Here is a 23,126-nt window from a genome sequence, read left to right on the forward strand (position 1 = left end):
AACTAGAAGTATTTGGCGAGGCAGGTACTCTGGCGGTTTCCGCAATACATGGCCCAACCTATTTCAAACGGCGTTCTTTAATAGTGAGCACAACATCTCTCTGAATATTGCACATTCGACGTATATTCACGATGGAGATACGGTCACGTAGCTGTACTCTGAGAATTCTTCGTAGACAAGTATGCTCAAACACCTTAAGTGTATTCTCTTGTTGTAGTTTTGCCGACCATGTTTCGCACCCGTAAAGGAGAACGGTGCGGACTAGTGCCATGTAAATTCGAACTTTTGTTTGGACACTGATTTCACGGCGATTATGGAACCTTCGGAGGGTTTCCGAAGGGATGCAAAGACTGTCTGCGCTTTCTGTATTCTCTGTTGGATATCAGCGTCGGAAGATCCGTCAGTACAAAGCTGGGAGCCTAGGTATGTGAAACGGTTGACTTTTTCCAGCTGAACTTGGTTGATAGTTAGTGGGAATGGTCCTGTGTCGTGGTTAATAGCCATGAATTTCGTTTTCTCTGTGCTGACTTTCAAGCCGATCAGATCTGCCCAGGCCACAACGCTGTCAAGCATGTTTTGGGCTTCTACAGGGTCTGACAGGAGGCCAACATCATCCGCATAATCGAGGTCAGTGAGCGAGAGATTCTGTCCAACCTGCGCTCCTGGATAAGACGATAGAGCATTTTCAAGCACCCAATCGATGCAATAATTGAACAGAGTCGGAGAGAGGACACATCCTTGTTTTACTCCGAACTCAACCAGAAATTCTTCAGTTTCTTCCCCATAGATTCTAACTCGGCTCACTGAAGCGTCATAGTATGCCTTCATCAGTTCAACAAACTTCAGCGGCATTCCGTCATTCTCCAGGATCTTCCAAAGTTTCTGGCGAGTGACAGAGTCGAAGGCAGCAATGAAGTCCAGGAACATCAAGATCAGCGGTAGGTTGTATCTTTCAAACTGCTGGATAATGAGGCGAAAGGCGAAGATATTATCAGTACACCCTCTACCTGGTCGAAAGCCGGCTTGATTTCCTCGAGTTCTTTCCTCCCTTGCCCCTTTAAAGCGGTTCAAGAGTATGATCCCGAATATTTTGACGGCAACGTCTATGAGACTTATTCCGCGGTAATTTTTGCATTCGGTTTTGTCTCCTTTCTTATAGAAAGGGAGGATGACTGATGTCTTCCAGTCTTTTGGAAAAGTGTTGGTCCTCCACACTTCGTCGAGAATGCCATGGAGCTGTTCAGCAGTGACCTCAGGGCATTATTTGTATAGTTCCGGGGGGAGGCCGTCTTCACCTGGGGCTTTGTGGTTTTTTAGGGTTTTAATAGCTTTTAGTATTTCGGCTCTAGTCAGTGTATCCAGCTCGATATCATAAGGCTCTTTAGAGACGGAAGGTGGGAAGGCATCATGAGTAGATGAAGGGGATGGGTTCAGGAGGAGCTGAAAGTGATCCTTCCATCTTGCTGAACGTTCCTTCTGACAACTAATGATTTTTCCTGATCTGTTTTTGATTCTTTCTGAGACAGCAGCTTTCTTACCAACAGATTCCTTCAGGATCTGGTAAAGCTTGCGGGTGTCATGTAAGCGTGCTGCTTTCTCTAATGACTCGGCAGCATCTTCCCACATTTGGCGGCGGTCCAGCCGAACAGAGCGTTTTACCTGTCTGCGTAACTCCTTTGTTTCTTCTTTAAGGCCTCCCATCTTTTGTCTTCGTTCACCGACTATTGACAGGGTTCTAGCGGTTATCCAGTGTTGTCGTTTGATTTTTGCTCGGCCTAGGATCTCATCGGCAGTCTCTGTCATCACGGTTTTAAAGGTCTCCCATCTCTTATCGGGAGTTAGGTTTTCATCAGAGCTGAGGGCGTCAAACCGGTTAGTTAGTTCCAAATTGAGGGCCTGCCGCACTTCTTTGTCTTGAAGTTTACCGATATCGAAGCCGACCTTTGACTTGTTTTTTCTTCGGATTGCAAGACGTAGCAAAATTTTTGCTGCGACGAGCCTGTGGTCAGATCCAGACTGTGAGCCTGTGTCCGCGCCATTGTAAGAGCGAGAGTCCTGCACGGAGCTTCTCCAGCGCTGGCGTACGAGAATGAAGTCAATTTGGGCCTTAGTGACACCGTCATTTGAATGCCAAGTTAAGAGGTGGCTAGGTTTGTGTTGAAATATGGTATTGGTGATAACAAGGTGGTTCATCAAGGCATAGTTTACCAACCTCTGCCCATTTTCGCATCTGTGACCCTGTCCAAATTTTCCCAGGATTTGTCTTGTGGTCTGGTCACATGGACCAACTCTTGCGTTGAAGTCTCCAGCAACAATCAAGTAATCACGTGCGGCTATAGAAGAAGACAACTGCTGCAGTTCACCGTAGAAATCATCCTGTGTCGTTTCAGTAGCGTCACGGATGGGGGATAGGTAGAAATTATGGACACATTTGCAGGGTTTCCTTTTAGTCTGATTCTAGCAAGTCTACAGGAGACTGGTTCCCATTCTAGGAGAGCGTTTCTGGTTCTTTGGTTCATGATGAAACCAACTCCATGGAGTCCTGAATTATCTTCTATTCCGGAATAGAAAAAGTGGAACTGATGTAGTGTTTCTGGAGCCGTTATAACTATAGAGCCAGAACCGGAGATTCTGGTCTCGGATATGCAGAGTATGTCTATGTTGTACTTCTCCATCTCATGGACAAGAAAAGCTTGTGTGGCTTCTTGTTTAGCGGATCTTACATTCCAGCATCCAACATTTATCCTGGATTTTGCCTGTTTAATGACTGTGGTAGGTTTTCCTAGATTTATGGCGTTGAAAAGATTTTTCGACTTCGCCGCCATATTCAAAGTCGCGTCGCCTGCCGGGAACGCCGTAGTATGGTTGGCTAGTTTACTTCTCGACACCCGCGCCAATACGGGGGCCGCGTCGCTTGCCGGGGACGCCGTAGTTGTTACAACTTTTCTTCTAGGTCTCAGATCCATCAATGTTTCTTGGGAATAGAGTTGACCGCAAGGTCCCCAGTCTTGCGGGTCACCCGGAGCGCGTTGGCCACCAAATCGCTCGGCGTGGAGCTCAGTGGTGTTTACACCCTTCCACCGCTTTGAGGTGCGCTGCCGGATTTCCTCTGCTCCCCAGGGACGGAAGATCGAGCCTCATTGCCTGTAACTACCATCACCGCCATGGAGGTATACAGGCTTAGCTTGACCTTTGACTCCCACCTAGAATCAGCAGGATCAACTGATCGGAGATCAGTTGATTTTTTTTTAGAGTTAAAATGTTAAAAAAAAAAACTTAGCTTATCTCTTTATCTTAAATAACAAAAAAAAAAAAAAACAGGTTGCACATGTCATCAGTAATGCCACTGCCTGATAATTCGGATTTTTTTTTTCTCTCCCTTATGATATTATTTTTTGCATGTATTTGTAATAATTTGAGGCTTGTTTTATTATTTGATCTTTATCTAGATGTTCTTGTGTTTTTTGTTTTTTTTATTTCCGATTAATTGTGTTCGGTTACATGTGCTTTTGTTTTTTAAATTTTAAGAAATAGTCGTATTTGAAAGAAAATCAAAATATGTTAGAGAAGACTTTTCAAGTACATGTATTGATTCTTTTTTGTTCTGCCATGTAAAGTTTCTCCAAATCACAAAAAGTGTCTTTTTTCCAGTTTTCATTTCCGATTACTTGTGTTCGGTTACATTTGTTTTTGTGTTTTGTATTTAAAGAAACAGTCGTATTTGAAAGAAAATCTAAATACTGTAGCGAAGACCTTTCAAATAGTTTTATTGTTTCTTTTTGTTCGGCCAAGTAGAGTTTCTCAAAATTTCTAAAAGTGTCTTTTTTTCCAGTTATTTCTTGATGATTTGTCTCTCAATGATTTCCAAACATAAATCCTTTTCCTTAAATTTCAGCTTTCACAAACACAAGAAATTTGACACCTAATAAGAACGCTCTTTAATTTATGGTTCTATTTTCCTCTGGCGGATAAACTGCACCGCCATATTAGCTGAAATAGATTTGCATTTCTATTTTTGCCAAATGATCCGCCAAAAGCCATAGAGATTTATTATGGTACGAATTGAATCTTTCCTTTGGCAGATGGGGTGGAGTTTGGCAAATGGTTGTAAAAGTTACGCATGTGAATCCTTGTCACAGAAAAAAAGAGAACAAATAATCACTTCCGCCATAGAATTTTTCGGAAAAAAACAACAATTTTTTTGTTAGTATATATGAACTTGAAACCTGTGTAGAAGGGTTCTTAGACTTGCTGAATGTGATGGCGTTATTTTCATCAAGGTTGTACCTCTTTAAGGTGGTATTTTAACCTTTTTTTTTCATTTTAAGCAAATTTTTCTTAGGCTCGTAGCTTTTTAAAGGTAATTTTAAATTTAATACATTTTATATACTTGGAATCACTTTAAAAAGGAGATTTTTGCTACATAACTATTTTTTTGAAATTTCGTTTCTTAGCGTTTTGGTTTGACATACCAACTGGAATTCACGTAGCAACATCATTTGGTATTTTTCACTTGATAGGATCATCCGTCTTCCTTTAGAAATTAGCTTAGAAGCTTCAATAATAATATTAATTTAGAATTTTTAATAAACCTGAATAGATAGTAGCCAATTTCATTGTGAAATTAATACACTCTCATTAATAAACCATACGCCTTTTGAATCTGGTTAATACGACAGAGAAAATGAGCGAGTAATTGTAACCCAGCCACGTATTTTTTTTTCTTTTAATATCTTGGAATCAGTGGAGATTGTAAATTACTCTTCCATTAAATGTTATTTCGAAGAATACAATACATGATGAATCGCAAGAGTCAGCGTTGCCAACGCTTCGCGATAAACTGTACCATTTCTCTGACTAAAATTGTACTGTAAGAGATTCATTTTTATCATTTGAACAGCTGGCTAAAAATTTGTCATAGAAAGGGAAATGTTTGATAAACTACAATTTGAACTGATATCTGAGTCAGAAAGGAGCAATTAAAACCAAAATTAGTAAAATATTTTATCGATTTTATTGTGCCAAAAAAAATTCCACTTTTCTGTATTGTATTAGGACCTCTAAACGAGCAATCGCAATAGCCAGCGTTGTCATCGCTTTGTAATAAACTGTACCAGTTTTTCGACTGAAATTGTACTGCTAGAGATTCATTTGTACCATTTGAACAGTAGGCTAAAAATTTGTCATAATAAATAGGTAACTTTTGATAAACTACAATATGAACTGATATCCGAGTCAGAAAGGCACAATTAAAGTCAAAGTTAGTGAAATATGTTATTGATTTTATTGTACCAAAAAACTTCCATTTTTCCGTATTGTATCAGGACCTATAAACTTTATGAAAAACGGTACTTTTGTATTGCGTTAGCAACGCTGCTAATATCATCTTCACCAATATTTACAAAACATAACCTTTGTATCAAACGTAAATAAATATGGCCCGACTTGAGAGTTAAAAAAGTATAATTTCTCGTTTTAAAACTGGCTTTGTGCTATGAGGTAGGGATGATTGATTGATTTATCGAGAAATTGGAATAAGATGCAAACCAAGGCCATATTCACGGGGGTTATGGGGTTTGAACCCTCTAAAATGTCCATCTGACTCGTAAAAAGATAACAAAAAGAAATATAAACAAGTGTTTTATGTGTTTCATAAAGTTTTTGTATAACCCCCCTCTCCCCCTGAAAAAAAATACCCCCTGCCCTCTGAAACAAATCCTGGATATGCCCTTGATGCAAACTGTGTAATTTAGCATGTTGGCATATGCCCTATATTCTTCGGTTTATTTTATTGTAATTAAAAAAAATATAAGTTTGTACCTTCAATTCTGAAAAAGGATGTTCAGTATTGACCATCATTTCAAAAGGTATTGTGATTTTAACCTCGTTTTTTTCTCTAGGAAGGGCTGCTCTGCAGAAAAGAATAATGGGACTGCTTCGAAAAATAGGCCAATGTACACAAGGATGCTCCATCGTAAGTTTATCACTGACTCTAAAGATAGTAAATTTTATCTTTGGAGAGCTCGGCGTTAGAATTAGATACGCTCGATATGCTTATACGCCATGAAAGGCTAGAATATACTACACTAGAATATGGATACGCTAGAAAACTCCGTAAACATGGGCGTGCAAAACTATTAACCTTTAGGAAGAAGGGCAGTCAAATTTTTGCTGTGGGGTGGGGGGGGGGTCAAAATTGAAAAGCTGACTTTTTCTTCTTCTTCATTAATGTTCGTTCCGTGTGATATGCTAGTCCACGCTACACTAAAATATAGATACGCTAGAATACGCATAAACTTTGCACATAAAATTCTAACCCTTAGGAAGGCGTTCCAAATTGGAAAGCTGACTTTTTCTTCTTCTGCATTAATGTTCGTTCGGTGTAATAGGCTAGAACACGCTACACTAGAATATAGATACGCTAGAATACGCCATAAACTTAGGCACACAAAATTCTAACCCTTAGGAAGGCGTTCTAAATTGGAAAGCTGACTTTTTCTTCTTCTTCATTAATGTTCGTTAGGTGTGATAGGCTAGAACACGCTACACTAGAAAAATAGATACGCTAGAATACGCCAGCCATAAACTTAGGCACACAAAATTCTAACCCTTAGGAAGGCGTTCTAAATTGGTAAGCTGACCTTTTCGTCTTATTAATGTTGGTTCGGCTTACGTTTTCTTTCATCATCTATGTTCTGTTTGCTATATTTTAGCTCATTTTTATTGCTTATCAGTTCCTTCCTCTTCATAAACGTTGACTCTGCCATCTATATACAATCACCCCTGTTTTGTAGCAGACGCAAAATGCCGTGAGAAATTTTCTTACACTGCTGCTGTGAGAAATTTTGCCCACAGTTTCTTATCACGGAAATCACTTCGCGCTCTGTAATATTTCTTAAGATAGGCCAGAATACCGACGATTTATCAAGGGTGACAGGGGGCCAAATACTACTACTACTACTACTAATAACTCACTGCAGCACCAAGCCGTTTTAGGCCAACACAGCTACGCACGCTCCTCCTCCAACCTAATCTATTTAAAGCCTCCCTCTTTACACCCTCCCAGGAAGTTCCCATTTCCTTTAAATCTTTATTTATGACATCCTCCCAACCCAGACAAGGACGACCTGTTTTCCGTGTAGCCCCAGACGGTTGGCCAAAATGGGCAATCTTCGGTAATCTGTCATCCTTCATCTGTAGAACGTGGCCTAGCCATCTCAACCTCAATCTCAAATGCTACGGGAAATGATTACAGTTTCAAAAGGTGCATTGTAATTTTAGCAAAAGCATAAATAGTTGTCTACTAAGCTGAAGTGTGTTCTGTTGTAGGAGTGCTATATCTAGTACTTCTCACAATAGACATAATGGCGGTTTCTTTTTGAATAACGATCGTACCTTCTGAATAGTTGAGACTTAAGCGGTTCATTTTTTATTGGTGTCCTTCAAGAAACAAGTATTGAAATCACGGATGACATGTTGCGTTAAGAAGCTTTAATTTCATAATGGAAGACTATTATTTATTATTCTAGTTGTTTATTTCAATATATTATTCCAACTATTTATTAGAAGCCTGTTGAAGTTGATAGTCTGCTCTTCGATACTATGTCAGATCTTACTTTTCCGTTCAGTGTATCTTTTCTTTGTCTTATTTTTTGAGTTATAAGCTCTAAATAACTTACTCCATGCGTTAATTTCTGTTTATTTTATATTATAATATCCCTATTTACCGTCACTACTGACATGGCCAAAAATACTAGCTTCATTACCTGAATAGTACCTTAGAAGCTCAGATTTTTATATATCCACGCTACACAATTGAATTTACACTCTACGGAGCTCAGATGGTTGTAAGAGCTACTATTTTCAATCTGCGAAATATCTTTTAAACATTATATGACCAAACGCTGCTTGTTTTATGTATTTTTTCACAGTTCAGGGAAATCTAAACCAGACAATCCTCCTTATAGGTCCCCTCACAATGTTGTTTTTTGCACATTTCCCTTGATAAAGTCTTACTATCTCTTCTTTGAAAGAATTGACATAATAGAATTATATGAAATAGAATTAAAACTCCTATGCTTCTTTGTAATAGAATTAAATTATTGTCTCTTTAGTTTCTGTTTTCTTCTTTTTCAATATTTTTTTTTCTTTTTTAGTCGCTTCAAAATACACGCTATAGAAAACATATAAAAGGAAAAAATTGTACCCAGAATAGGGGAGTGGAAGGCAAGCTTTTTCATAGCTTAATCTTAATATTGACTTACCCCCCCAAAATTTTTGGTCCAACTCGTAGAATCTTAACAAAAATGCGTTTAAATAAATTCTGACGTATTGATCAAAACTGGTCCGAAGAACTTTCGTCTAATAGTTGGAAAATATCTTCCTGAAAAGTCTTGAGTAATTCTTGAGGTACTCTGTCTGGTCCAAGATGGCTTAGTTTAACCTATGAAATAGAAAGAAATATAGCTTTTAACAAAGGTGGTTGTTTTGACAGCTGTATTATGAGAGAGCCGTTTCCAAAGACAAATTATTCTTTTCCTCTTCCCAAGGATTTTGAACAAATCTTGGACATCTACTTTGATTAGTTTTCGATTTAAAAACATTACATTTATTTCTTTTCAACAGAGTTATATTTTCTTTTTTCTTAAATAATTCTCAGTATTTTTTTTCATTTTTAATTCACTGGTTAAATATTAAAAACGCAAAATCCAAATGCACATTTTGGAAAAAATCTAATAACGGGTCTTAATAACATTAGTTCTGTTTTTAAAGACATGACATTTTTAGGCGTGGGAAGAGTCCTTCCAAAATCGGGAGCAAACAGGAATTTTGGTTCAATACCTGTTGGGTCAGAGTGGTATCTGGCCTTCGACACACTTGACAAAATCAAGTTAGATGGTGTTTTTTTTTTGTTGTTAGTGCACCAACGTCATATTTAGATTAAAAAATCATTCAAATTTCGGCGTCACTGAATTTTTTCAAGAGAACTTTGATCCTAACATATGATCCTATGTGATTGCCTACCGGGAAGAGGGTGAAGGGGAAAACAAGGTCTTTATTTGTGATTTCTGTGACAAATCATTCAAAACTAAGGGACACTTAAAGATACGCTTTTGTATTTCTTACTATACTATACTATATAAATACGGTCCAAAATTAAATAAAATCAAACTAATTAAATTCTTCTTATTTCTTCTTTTCCGATTTTTTATGTGTTCTGTTTTCAAGGACGTGACATTTTTAGGCGTGGGAAGAGTCTTTCCGGAATTGGGAGCAAGCAACAAAACTACTCACATCTTATCCAAAGTCCAAAGTGGAGGAGGTGCCAGCAAGTGAAACATTTCATAGGCCAACTACTAACAAGAGGAGGGCTTCTCAGCAATCTACAGAACATGACCTTGAGGCAAGTCCGTAGAATCTATAAGAAAGCCACCCTGAATGGATGGTACACATGATTTGTTATATTGTGTTCTTTGGGGTGCATTTTTGAGTTCTGGCGTCACCAAGACCTAAACCAATAGAGTGGGTGTTAATGGTGTAAAGCTGTAAGCTCAGTTGCCTGGGGTGAGGGGTATTGAGGCCCGAGCTTCGATCCAGTTGAATCTGCTCTGGCACAAATAATAGAGCCATCCTGAATGGTTGGCACATAGGAATTGTAATCTTGTGTCCTTCAAGACGCTGAATCGACTCCTGGTGTCGCCAACACCCCAGTCCTTGCTCGGAGGTAGGGTTAATAGTGTTACTCTGCGAACTCCGTCGCCTGGGGCGAGGTGGCTATAAAGTCTGAGCCTTAATCCATATTAATACATTAATTTATACATTTTAATACAATTAATAATATACATTATTAATTATAACTAATAATAATTAACTATGTTATGATGTAAATAATAATATAATAATATTATATTAATAATATAATAATAATTATATATAATATAATATATTATAAAAACACGATTATAAAAATATATATAATATATTTTATAATATAATAATTATTTTATAATATAAATAATTATAATTAATTATTAATTATTGTCAATAATGTTATTATTAATAATAACATTATTAATACATTAATGCAATTAATTAATACTATTAATACATTATCAATACATAGTCAGGCTCTGCTAGGTTCTGCTCTTGGTTGACTCTGATGTGACTTACACACGGCAGCGGGTTTTTTCTTTCTCACATTTTTATTAAACGTAAAGAATAGGCTATGTATAAACACAGGAAATGGAAGCTATTTTTTTTTGCTCATTTATTGATAGATTTTTGCTCAATTATCGACACGGAATCACTTACAGTTTAGTAGTTACTTGGTTAATCAAGAAAAGACTCGTAGAATCAGTGTACGTCATGATACCAACTTCAAAATTTCACCTTGCATGTAAAGCCCTGAACATGAACCAAACACCTTAAGGGCGTTTGAACACAACAAAATTAAGAGTTCTTCATGTGAAACTGTGGATAACCATAACTTTGGTTATGAAATAGAGCTCTAATAGGAAAAAAGTCTAGGGAAGTACCCTGAAAAATTTAAGAGTAATAATTGTAATATTTACCGTAATAAATGTTAAGTAATTGTAATTATTGTAAAAGTAATACTTGAGAGTAAAAAATTTTTAAATTCAGAAAGTAGCTCATTAATAACTTTGTATTATATTCTATCAGAAAGAAAGCATCTAATTCTTACCCGTTGATTGTTAATAACTGGCCGTAAAATTTATGCAAAAACAATAATTCTCTTAATGTTAATATCCTAAAAACTTGATAATTGAAGAGAAACTTAACTTCGCATAGTTTTTTTCCGGTTTTATTTTAATATTTTTTGTTTTAAGAAATATTTTTTTCTTTATTTTTTTTTACTCTACATTTTTTTTATTACTGTACAATGCCATATTCCTTCTTTATTGCTAAGATTCCTGATCTCAGAGCTTATTCAACAATATATTTACAACAAACACATTTCAACATAGTCTCCCCCTCAAGGCTCTGGGAAGGAACAGAAGAGAAAGCAAAAGTATAAAAAAATCATACCAACAAATAATCCCAAGCTAGTCAGGGGAGTTGCACATTATTCCAAACCAGACAATCAGTAAAACTGAAATATCTCTAAAACTGAAATGACTTACAAAAAATGCTCTAAAACGAATCCAAATCCAATCCAGAGACGTCAGACCCAGGGGAGGTCAAAAAGAAACTAATTGTTTACTAGAAATTCTTTGATGCTCTTTTTTGGAGATACCAAACGAGTGACAGCTTCGTTAAGACTCTGGGAGTGTGTTCCAGAATATATTACAAGCTACTAAGGGGTTGAAGTCAGGTCGCAATGAAGAATATGGGAAATCTATAAGCTGTTGGAAGTGTGTGGATGATAAGACGATTGATAAAAAATGAAAAAAATATATTATCACAAAGAGCAGTAGGTCAAATCAAACAAGGGTTTAACTGACGAATAGTTAGTTTCCTGAATAATAGTCCTTGCTTTATCATAAAGTTTTGAAAGGGCTTTGGAGATGAGCATTTTTTCCAAAAAAGTCTAAAGGTCCAATAACTTTGATTTTATGTTTTTCAAATCTGATTCTCCTAGCCTTATTTGAAGAATGATGATTATACACGCTGTTACGACCACGTGAATATTTTTCAAAAGCACTTAAACGATCGTTATTCGTTTTTGCATTTTTTAAGAAAATATTTCTTGGTTTCCTTTTTTATCCAGGGCTGACTTATCTAGAATCAGCGCTAAATTGATTATCAATGCTGCACTGATTGATTAATCAGGGCGGCTTACTAAAGAGAGATAAAGTTTTTTGTTAGTATTTTCATAATTTTAACTCCAGCATGAAAAGAATTGGTAATTATTACTCCAGCAAAAGAGCACCAAGACAAGCTTTCCCGTGCGGAATGGCTTGGCAGACAATATATTGGAGTAAATAGGCGGAAAATGCGCATTATTAAAATCTTTTAGTGCCGAACCGCTCAAATTAATTTTTTTCTTTAATATGATGAAGTTTTAAATTTGTTAGCTTTTAAGTGTAGGTGCTATTTGAATATAGTCATTAGTTTTGCAAAGTAAGGAAGTTATAAGACTGAGAAGCGAATACCAAGAAGAAAATCATCAAAAACAGTGCCTTCAAATTTGAATTTTCTGTTAATTTTTTCATTTAATTTTTCAAATTGTAATTTCTTTACATTGTTAAATTTCTAATGTGCTAATGTTTTGAAACTTATGGATTGATAAAGCAAGACAGAAAATTCGGATTTTATTAATTTCAAGTTTTATTAATTACAGTGATTGATTGCCGTTTCCTCAGTTAAAGTTTCTGATCTTGTTTCTTATGGTATATGCGGCTAATTAGATTATTTTGTTGTTTCTAAATTAGTAAATGTCGGCCGGAAAACACTGTAATTAAACGAGGCCTGGACTTATGGCCTCCTAAAACAGGCACCCCAGCTCAAGCTCTTTTCAAAGAAGTAAGGTATTGCATTGAATATCTTTTCAGTATTCTGTTATTAAAAAGAATTAAAATAAAAAAAAACCATTATAGAGAAATAAATATTTTTCACAGATTACGTCGACACTGAGGATTTAATTCAAGAGACGGGGGGGGGGGTATGTTTTGTAGGACTAGACACTGTCTATCAAACCCCTAAATAGGCATTTTATGCGAAAAATATTGATATATTTAAATGACATATTTATGAAACTTTCATTTCTGAAAGTTTTTCCTATTTTCGCTTGTTTCTGAAACGGTCTTATTGTTTTTCAATCTAAAAAAATGTCAAGTACATTCCAGAAATGTAATTCAGTAGATGGATAAAGCTAAGCTTCGTCCATAAAACGTGTATAAAACAAATGCTGAAGGAAAATAAGCTTTTAAAGTTGCAATACTTGAGTGGTAGCAGTTGTTTTTGCCTTGTTCTTTTTCGATTGATATTCTTTTCCTTTCTTTTTTACAGCTATTGTTTATTTTTCTGTAAGTTATTTTTCAATTGCTCTTGCTCAATTGGTTCTCTTTTGTCAGTATATTTTTGTCTGCCACATATTGTCGAGTCGTTAAAAAAAAAAAAAAAAAAAAAAAAAAAAAAAAAAAAAAAAAAAAAAAAAAAAAAAAAAAAAAAAAAAAAAAAAAAAAAAATTGTATTACCCCTTTTTGCCAAAATAAATAAATCTATCTATCATATGCCTAGAAATTAAATTATAAGCATATCGGTCTCTGACTGTTATTACATTTATCTTTTAATATAATACATTCTTTTTAATAGGACCAGGTTAATGAGTGGGCGAATATGACTGGATTTTTGTGTGCGCTTGGCGGCGTATGCCTGCAAAGGAGATCCCCCTTGCCTCGAACACATCTAAGCTTGTCTACGCCGTCCTTGGAACTGAGAAAATCGAGCATGTTGTCCACCTCAAGTCAGGATGTCCAATATTGTCCAGTGACTAAGTAAGTTCGATTTCGCCTATATTTGAGTTCTCAATGTCAGGTACTGTAGATGCTGTAGATCTAAGTTTTTAAAGTGCTATTTTTTAAAGCATAGTTTTAGCAAAAAAATATACTCACATTCTTATCTGAGAACATATTAGTTTACCACTGCCCAAACTTAATGGGCTAAAGAAAGATAAATATTTATGAGTTTAATGGTAAAACTCGTTGATTTTAACTTGGTGAAGTTTATGTTTTTTTTTTGCCACAGGAGAAAAGTGGTGTCAGATATATTATAGCTGAAATTGTATTATGCGGCCACTGGACCCTACTTTCGGCTCTATTTTGTTCTCTAAATAATCCCAATCACATGTCGAAAGGAAAGCAACATGCGTGTACATATTAGGATCGAGGGAGAGGCAAACTAACAGAAGAAACCGAATAAATTTGTGAAGACAGTGAATACAACCTAAGCGAATATTTTGGCTAATAGTCAACAGTCGTCCTCGGCGCAATATTATATAAAAACAAGAAAAATCAAACTTGCTTTCTCAAAAACATATTGGTTTAATTGGTGTGCTGACGGATTTTCATTACTGCCCTGGGATGTCAAGATTCATTACCCATAACATTGCCATAACCACGAAAATTGTTGACGTAGTTTTGACCTTTAAATTCCAACATTATAGCATTTCAGAATTGTGGGAGGCAGGGAAGCAGGGCGTCAGGGTTATAGCCGACTTTTATTTTCTTGTATGTTTTTTTTTGGAGTTTTCACTAGGCAAAGTATACATATTTAATTTTAACAGAACAACCTTATGTTCAGTTATTTGTCGATGTTACTTTATTCTTGTTATTTTTCTTTATAATTTTTCTTTTTGGTTTAAAAGATGAAGGTTGTTAGTGAGCTTCTTGAAAACTATATGCGGTACACTAAACCTTAGAAGAGCCTCAATGGTCTTAGCAAAATGAAACTTTGTATGAGTTTAGATTCGTTTATAGTTTTTTGTTTTGAAACTAAAATTACCGAATAATTAACCGAATGATTTTGAAAATAATTACCAAAAATTACCGAATAAATTTTGAAAGAGTGTTATCGTCCTTACTTCATTAAGGTTCAGATAGGACTGGCAAAAAGAGTATTGATTCAAACTGTTCGAATTGATTGAAAATCTGAGCAATTCCTTGTAATATTTGCTCTATTTACAGCTAGTCTTCTATGCCTTTTGTTCGTGGGTTCGCTTCAATTGGCTTTTGATTTTATAATATATTAAATCATGTTTTACAATTAAATTTGTGTACATAGGTGAAGTGTGGACCCACCCAAGTCTCTATTTAGGAAATTATTATCGTTTAAATTTCTTTAATTTCAATTTTAATTAACAAGGGGGGGGTACCCGTTTTTATTTCAGTTGTGACTTAACCCCTTCTTCGATGTATTTTTGAAACTCTTCGATTGGCTCTAACAGTCACGCTAAATGTCAATATTTAATAAGATCCAGCTTCGTAGAATAGAGTTAAGCGGCGTTCACATGTATTCTATCTGGATGACGTAGTGGTGACGTAGATAAACAGGATAAACTATCTGGATAAACAGTGGTGACGTAGATAAGCTCATTAAAGCACAATAAATAGACAATGGCATGAACTTGAAACCTGTATATTGCATTCGAAATTTTCGCAAAAAAATTTTCCGAAAAAAATCGGAAGGTTAACTTTGTATTGTTACACGCTAATTAGTATTTCTTCCATTCATTTTTGACAAGAAATCGACTTCTTTACAGGAAGCTTTTTTTTCCAAACGAAACAGCGTGTTTTCCACAATTTCTTTAATTTCAGTTTTAATTAACAAGGGGGGGGGGTACCTGTTTTTATTTCAGTTGTGACTTAGCCCCTTCTTCGATGTATTTTTGAAACTCTTCGATTGGCTCTAACAGTCACGCTAAATGTCAATATATAATAAGATCCAGGTTCGTAGAATAGAGTTAAGCGGCGTTCACATGTATTCTATCTGGATTTCTATGTCTCGACACATGTATAGGTAGACCATTATTTTAATGTAGCTCTCGTGTACATGCAGAGCTTTGGATCGAGTTCAAAAGGGTGTTAGCCAATCAGTTCTCTAAATAATAATTACATGATTGTAGATTTGGCCAATCAGGAGACATATATGGTCGTCATACTTTGACAGTTTTGAGGCTTGACAAGTATTCATTTTTTATTTTTTACACTAAGGAAGTTTCCGGTATTAATAAAATTAGTAACAATAATTAATAAAACGATACTTAATAAAAAGATAATTTAGATGTGTAGATTTAGCCAATAAGGAGGTTTAACAGTTTAGATGCTTGATTGTTTGTTTTTGTTTTTTATATTAAAGGATTTCAGGTATTAATAAAATTAGATACGAAAACTAATAAAAAGATAATTTCGGAGTGTAGATTTGCCAATCAGGACGCATGATCAGTTTGACAGTTTGGATGCTTGATTTTCTTTCTTTTTTTCTTTTTTTTTTTTACAGAAGGATTTTCAGAAATTAATAAAACTAGTAACAACAAACAAAAAAAAAAAAATTTACATAACGATAATTTAGGAGTGTCAATTTAGCCAATCAGGAGGCTCGATCAATTTGGATGCTTGATTGTTTTTCCTTTTTTTGTACATTAAAGGATTTTTAGGAATTAATAAAGCTAAAAATGTTAATTAATGAAATGATAATACATAACGACAAGTCATAAAACGATATTATAGGATTGTAGATTTCGCCAACCAGAGGCTTGTTCAGTTTGACAGTTTAGAGACTTTTTTTTTTCTTTTTTAATGAAAGGATTTTAGAAATTCATAAAACCAGTAACGATAATTAATAAAACAGTAAAACATAATGATAATTTATAAAACTATAATTTATGATAGTAGATATGGCTAATCAGGAGGCTTGATCAATATGATAGTTTTGAGGGCTGTTATTTTATTTTCTGATGTTCATAGATTTTCCAGGAATTAATAAAATTAGTAATTAACAAAACACTGTAATGTTTGGTGGCTTGACAGTTTTCTTCTGACTCTAAAGGATTTTCAGGAACTAATAAAACCAGCATTACATATTACTCATTTATGAGATCCACAAGCCTCTCTTAGCCAAGCTATCACAGAACTGTCAAAAGTGGTATTCTTCGTCTTCAAAGAAGAGCATCGCTACCACTCTACTGTGGTGTAACTCCTCTGCTGTGGTGTGGTGTAACTGCTCTGCTGTGGTGTGGTGTGCTATCCTGGCGATAATCAGTATTGATCACCGAATCCTGTGGTGTCACAACAGACCAGGCTAATTACCCAATATCCAAGCCGAGTTATATCTCTATATGTGTTTACTGATTTTGCAAGCCGGACGCATCTGCGGATATGGAAATCTGGCTAGATATGGATATTATTTAGATATTTTATGAAATAGAGAAATAATTAGGAATCATAGAAATTAAATGGAATAGAAAAGATGTGGGAGATAGAAATGATATGGGAATTTGGCTTGGGAGTGCCACTTATATATATATAGACCAGATTTGTTCCTAAAATATTATATTTTTATGATATTATGTGATATTTCATTTGTATTAGTTTGAGAAATGGTTCTACTTAGATGAAGAACTTAACATAGGCGCTATAACAGACAAGTACCTATTATTCTTTTTAGCTTTGTTGGTCAAATACTGCCATTGCTTGTTTGTTCTAATGAAAAATTTGGCGCCCAAATTCAAAAACATGTCAAAGAACTGGTTGGACATGAGATGTCGCCTGCTTTGTACCCTATTTTGTTTGATCAAATTAAAGCCATACTGGACAAATTCTTCGATCATCAGGGTCAAGTCATTGTTACAGATGCAAATACCCAATTTATTGAACACGTTATCTTCATTATGAAGAATGTTCTTGAGGTGAAGCTTGAAACACCAGTTGAATATTTGGGTATTACCAGCATAGAAGGAATGATGTTAGCCATTGTAAGGTAAGATCTGGACTAAAAAAGATAACGGGGGAGGTGAATATTTTCCGAATATTTATTAAAAGCAAGTCCATCCGAGGATTTTAGAAAAGCTATACCGATTAAAGTTTTTGACCACTTTTCTCCCCCAAACGACCAGAACTACCGTGTTGTTGATATTTTTTATTTATTTTTTTTTTTTTTTAGTAATTATTCCGTTATACCAACTTGGGCAACACATTCTTTTTGTTTTCTCTTTATATCATTCTAAATGATGTAACTCTATCAATTTACTTTTTTTGCAAAGAGATGAATGGATGCACAAATTCTCAGTATTTAAGTAAAACTGTCAATCAGGCTCTTGATGAACTCTGATTTTTTTTTTTCCATTTATTTGTTAGATCGGGCATTAAAAGTTGGTGTCGTACTAAAATTGTAAAACCTCTGTTATTATTTTTTAACGAGAAATGGAAAAAGAATTAGTGTTGACATTAGTTGTTTTACAACAATGATAATATTTTCTTGTTTTTACTTTACTTGTTTTCTTGAACCTCTGTTTTTCTGTTTTCAAGAAAGCTTGTAGTAAGATAGTTCATAGCTTTTTTTTAACATTTGTTAAATTTACGGAAAATGTATCTCAAACATAAAAAGAGTTAAGGAGAGGCTCCTATCATTGTTATTTTTTCCTAGAAAATGGTCCTCCAAAATTTTGCCCCCTTAATCTATACCTTTCTGCTTATTTGATTCGACTCTTAAACTGTACCGTTGGCTCATCACATAACACAGGGTAGAAATTTGGGGTTTCTGAGATTCCTTCCCACAAAAAGGTTTCGCCATGATTTGCAAACATGCTAAATAATACGTTAAGTAATTTTGTCTCAGAAATCTTAACCTGCCGGATTTTATGGCTTTATATATACTACTACTACTACTAATAATAATAATAACTCACTGCAGCACCAAGCCGCCTGAGGCCAACACAGCTATGCACGCTCCTCCTCCAACCTAATCTATTTAAAGCCTCCCTCTTTACACCCTCCCAGGAAGTTCCCATTTCCTTTAAATCTTTATTTATGACATCCTCCCAACCCAGACAACGACGACCTGCTTTCCGTGTAGCCCCAGACGGTTGGCCAAAAAGGACAATCTTCGGTAATCTGTCATCCTTCATCCGTAGAACGTGGCCTAGCCATCTCAACCTTTCTTTCATTATGGCCCCAGAAAGCGGGACTGAACCACACTTTTCGTACAACCTACTGTTTGAAATACGGTCAGTCAGCCGGGTACCCAGAACAATCCGTAGGCAATTTCTCTGGAAAACATCCAGTAAATTTTCATCTGCTTTTCGGAGTGCCCATGCTTCAGAGCCATATTTGACCACTGTCATCACTGTAGCTTCCAATATTCTAATCTTGGTTTGTAGACTTATCTTTCTATTCTTCCAAACTTTCTTTAACTGTGAAAAAACACTCTGAGCCTTAGCTATTCTACTTTTAACATCTTCACTGCTCCCACCATCTTTACTAATAATACTACCAAGGTAAATGAAGCTCCCAACCTGATCAATCTTTTCGTTACCTAATGTCACCTTTTCATCTTCACTTATTCCTAGCCTTAGTGACTTAGTCTTCTTAACATTAATTTTTTGCCAAAATTTTGCCCCCTTAATCTATACCTTTCTGCTTATTTGATTCGACTCTTAAACTGTACCGTTGGCTCATCACATAACACAGGGTAGAAATTTGGGGTTTCTGAGATTCCTTCCCACAAAAAGGTTTCGCCATGATTTGCAAACATGCTAAATAATACGTTAAGTAATTTTGTCTCAGAAATCTTAACCTGCCGGATTTTATGGCTTTATATATACTACTACTACTACTAATAATAATAATAACTCACTGCAGCACCAAGCCGCCTGAGGCCAACACAGCTATGCACGCTCCTCCTCCAACCTAATCTATTTAAAGCCTCCCTCTTTACACCCTCCCAGGAAGTTCCCATTTCCTTTAAATCTTTATTTATGACATCCTCCCAACCCAGACAACGACGACCTGCTTTCCGTGTAGCCCCAGACGGTTGGCCAAAAAGGACAATCTTCGGTAATCTGTCATCCTTCATCCGTAGAACGTGGCCTAGCCATCTCAACCTTTCTTTCATTATGGCCCCAGAAAGCGGGACTGATCCACACTTTTCGTACAACCTACTGTTTGAAATACGGTCAGTCAGCCGGGTACCCAGAACAATCCGTAGGCAATTTCTCTGGAAAACATCCAGTAAATTTTCATCTGCTTTTCGGAGTGCCCATGCTTCAGAGCCATATTTGACCACTGTCATCACTGTAGCTTCCAATATTCTAATCTTGGTTTGTAGACTTATCTTTCTATTCTTCCAAACTTTCTTTAACTGTGAAAAAACACTCTGAGCCTTAGCTATTCTACTTTTAACATCTTCACTGCTCCCACCATCTTTACTAATAATGCTACCAAGGTAACTGAAGCTCCCAACCTGATCAATCTTTTCGTTACCTAATGTCACCTTTTCATCTTCACTTATTCCTAGCCTTAGTGACTTAGTCTTCTTAACATTAATTTTCAAGCCTATTTTAGCACCATGAACTCGTAAAACCTCTAAAAATTCATTCATTTTGCTCACACTTTCATCTAATATGCTTAAATCATCAGCATAATCTAAGTCCAGGAGCGTTGTTCCTCCCCATTTGATTCCATGGTCTCAAATTGCCTTTTCTGTGGTCCTTAAGACGAAGTCCATCAAAATGGTCTATATAAAGGGGGATAGAACACAACCCTGCTTAACTCCTGATTTAATACAAAACCAGTTGCTAACCTCATTTCCTACCTTAACCGCAGCAGTATTATTCTCGTACATAACTCAAATCACTTTAATGTATTTTTCTGGTATACCATATAACGATAAGACCTTTGTTAACGCTCCTCTATCAACAGAATTCAAAGCTTGCTCAATTATTAACCTAAGAGTGAAAACATCGTCGACACATCCTCTACCTTTTCTAAAACCGCATTGTTCTTCCCTTAAAACTTTGTCTACAGCATGTCTTAGTCTAAAAAGTATCATATTACTCAGTAACTTGCTACCTACAGAGACCAGACCAATGCCTCGATAATTACGACACTCACTCTTGTCACCTTTCTTATACAGTGGTTTAATTAAGGTTTTCCTAAAATCATTGGGTACTTCCCCTTTTTCAAAATCATGTTCATAATCTTCAGTAGCTTATTCCTAACCTCAGAGCCACCATATTTAAGAAACTCATTAATCATACTATCAGCACCTGGGGCCTTATTATTTTTTAATCCTTTTAGTACTGTCGCTAATTCTTCCTCACTAAACAAATCTTCCTTCACATCCAAGGTATCACAAACTTTTTCATTTTCATCTAAATCTTTTCCTGCAACTGTATCTTGGTTTAGCACATTCTCAAAATATTCCACCCATCTTTCTTTAACTTTTTCCTTATCACTAATTGTGGCCCCTTTTCTCTCTTTAACTGGGACTAGTCCGGATTGGCTACTCCCTTTCAATTTATTAACATGCCAGTATAATATTTTGCTATTATGCCGTCTAGCCGCATCTTCCAGATCCTCAGCAATTTTATCTATCGCCTCCACTTCACATCTCCTTAGTTCATATTTTAATGATTGCTCCACTTTCTTTACATTCCTTTTGTTTTCATACGACCTATCACTCAGATAATTCTTATACAAACCCCTTCTACTCTCTATTAAACCTAAAGCTTTTTCACTAATATTCCTAGTTGCAGTCTTAGCACTCTTCCCTAGGACACCATCAGCAACTTCACAAATTGTTTTTCTGAAATTATTTCATCCATCTTCCACATGGTCAAATTTTAAACTCTCAAGTTTAGTACTCAACTCTTCCTGAAATTTTTTTCTCAAATTTTCATCCTGAAGTCTACCAACATCATAACTTTCCGGGAGGGAGTTACCCTTCCGAAATTTCAGCTTTAAATTAACCTTAGACACTACTAGATGGTGATCTTTACTTTTAACATCAATAATGGCACCCCTATACACCCTAGTATCTTATATTGATCCTGCTAGTCTTCTGCTTACAATAACATAATCAATAAGGTTTGCTGTCTTACCATCACGTGAAAACCATGTCAACTTATGGGCCATTTTGTGACCAAACACCGTATTGGTTTTAACTAGGTTGTTATACCTACAAAATTCCAAAAGCCTATCCGTAATATAAAATACATTTATTCCTCTTCCGCTAGATCCGGTCCTCTGAAATTTTGCCCTTTTAATCTATGCCTTTCAGCTTAGATAATTCTACTCTTAAACTGTACCGTCAGTTCATCCCATAATACAGGGTAGGAATTTGGAGTTTCTGAGATTCCTTTCCCACAGAAAGTTTTGCCATGACTTGCAAACATGCTAAATAATACGTTAAGTAATTTTGTATCAAAAATCATAACCTGCCGGATTTTACGGCTTGGTATATCCGTAATATAAAACACATTTATTCCTCTTCCGCTAGATCCAGTCCTCTGAAATTTTGCCCCCTTAATCTATGCCTTTCAGCTTAGTTAATTCTAATCTTAAATTGCACCGTCGGTTCATCCCATAACACAGGGTAGGTATTTGGGGCTTCTGAGATTCCTTTCCCTACAGAAAAGTTTTGCCATAATTTGCAAAAATGCTAAATTATACGTTAAGTAATATCATTTCAAAAATCTCAACCTGCCGGAACTATGACCTGATGTGTCGATAATAAAAAATACATTCATTCCTTTTCCTCTAGATACGTCCGCCATCTTGATACAACAGTTTTGGCCCTTCATACAAAAACAAAAGTGTGTCAGCTGGTGGAAGTAATGATGCAGCGACGGGATGATTTAGCTTTTCGACAAGAAATGAAGTTTAGGAACAAGATGGTTGAGTACTTAACTGACTGGGTTATGGGCAACTCTCATCAGATTGCACCCCCTGGATCTGGAGATTTGACTGGCATCACGAGGTATGCCATGAGGTTTGTACAATTGAATGTTGTTTGTTAAATTCACTTTTTGAAGGTGTTATGCTGGGATTAAGTTAACTTCTGATAGAAGAACGTAAATTCAGTCAAACCGAAACTATCTAATGACATCGCTTAGAAGTTTAGACTAATATACCTTATTGAAAATAATATTTTCTTATCTTCTTCTAAAATCTCTTGAAAAACTAAATACTTTCTGTCAGGGATGATTTCTGCACGGAAGACTTCATAAATCTAGAATACACAAATTTATCATGAAATTAACCACTTGAGGGCTAAACCGTCACCTGCAACTTTGTTACCAGTGATACAATGAAATCGTTTTTCTTGTACAATTTGTCATTTAAATGTCGGATGGCTTAGTGGGCTGTAAGTAGCAATCAATGGAATTACTCCAGAGGTAGTAAGAAAAGGGGGGACGAGTCTAGATGTATTGAAAATTAACGTTTTCAGTTTGTAGAGACGATTAGAAGATGAAGATGTATTGAATCTTAGAAGATGTATTGAAAACCAACGTTTTGTGAAAAAGCTAGTTGATATTATAAGGCTAGGATGATATTTACTGCCGATTTTGTCTAACGAAAGCTACTAAGGAGCTTCGCTTTATGAATTTCGGCTGGTATGTCTAGTCGAATGTAAAATTCTCTTAAGGCTTACATGAAATTTCTCATAAA

General features: G+C 35.7%; 2 protein-coding genes across 2 annotated transcripts in view; one reads left to right on the forward strand and one right to left on the reverse strand.

Moving 5' to 3' along the window:
* The window catches only part of LOC136034175 (interaptin-like), a 442,249-nt gene that overhangs the window by 409,854 nt on the left and 9,269 nt on the right, over positions 1-23,126 (reverse strand). The gene's annotated exons all lie outside the window — the stretch shown is intronic.
* Positions 1-23,126, forward strand: part of LOC136033629 (neurofibromin-like) — a 214,161-nt gene that overhangs the window by 155,663 nt on the left and 35,372 nt on the right. The window contains 5 exon segments of the mRNA XM_065714430.1: positions 5,901-5,974; positions 9,245-9,403; positions 13,276-13,457; positions 17,125-17,436; positions 22,219-22,446. Of these exon segments, the coding sequence (XP_065570502.1) occupies positions 5,901-5,974; positions 9,245-9,403; positions 13,276-13,457; positions 17,125-17,436; positions 22,219-22,446 (955 nt within the window).

Source organism: Artemia franciscana, chromosome 12, assembly GCF_032884065.1.
Source record: "Artemia franciscana chromosome 12, ASM3288406v1, whole genome shotgun sequence".
NCBI lineage: Eukaryota > Metazoa > Arthropoda > Branchiopoda > Anostraca > Artemiidae > Artemia > Artemia franciscana.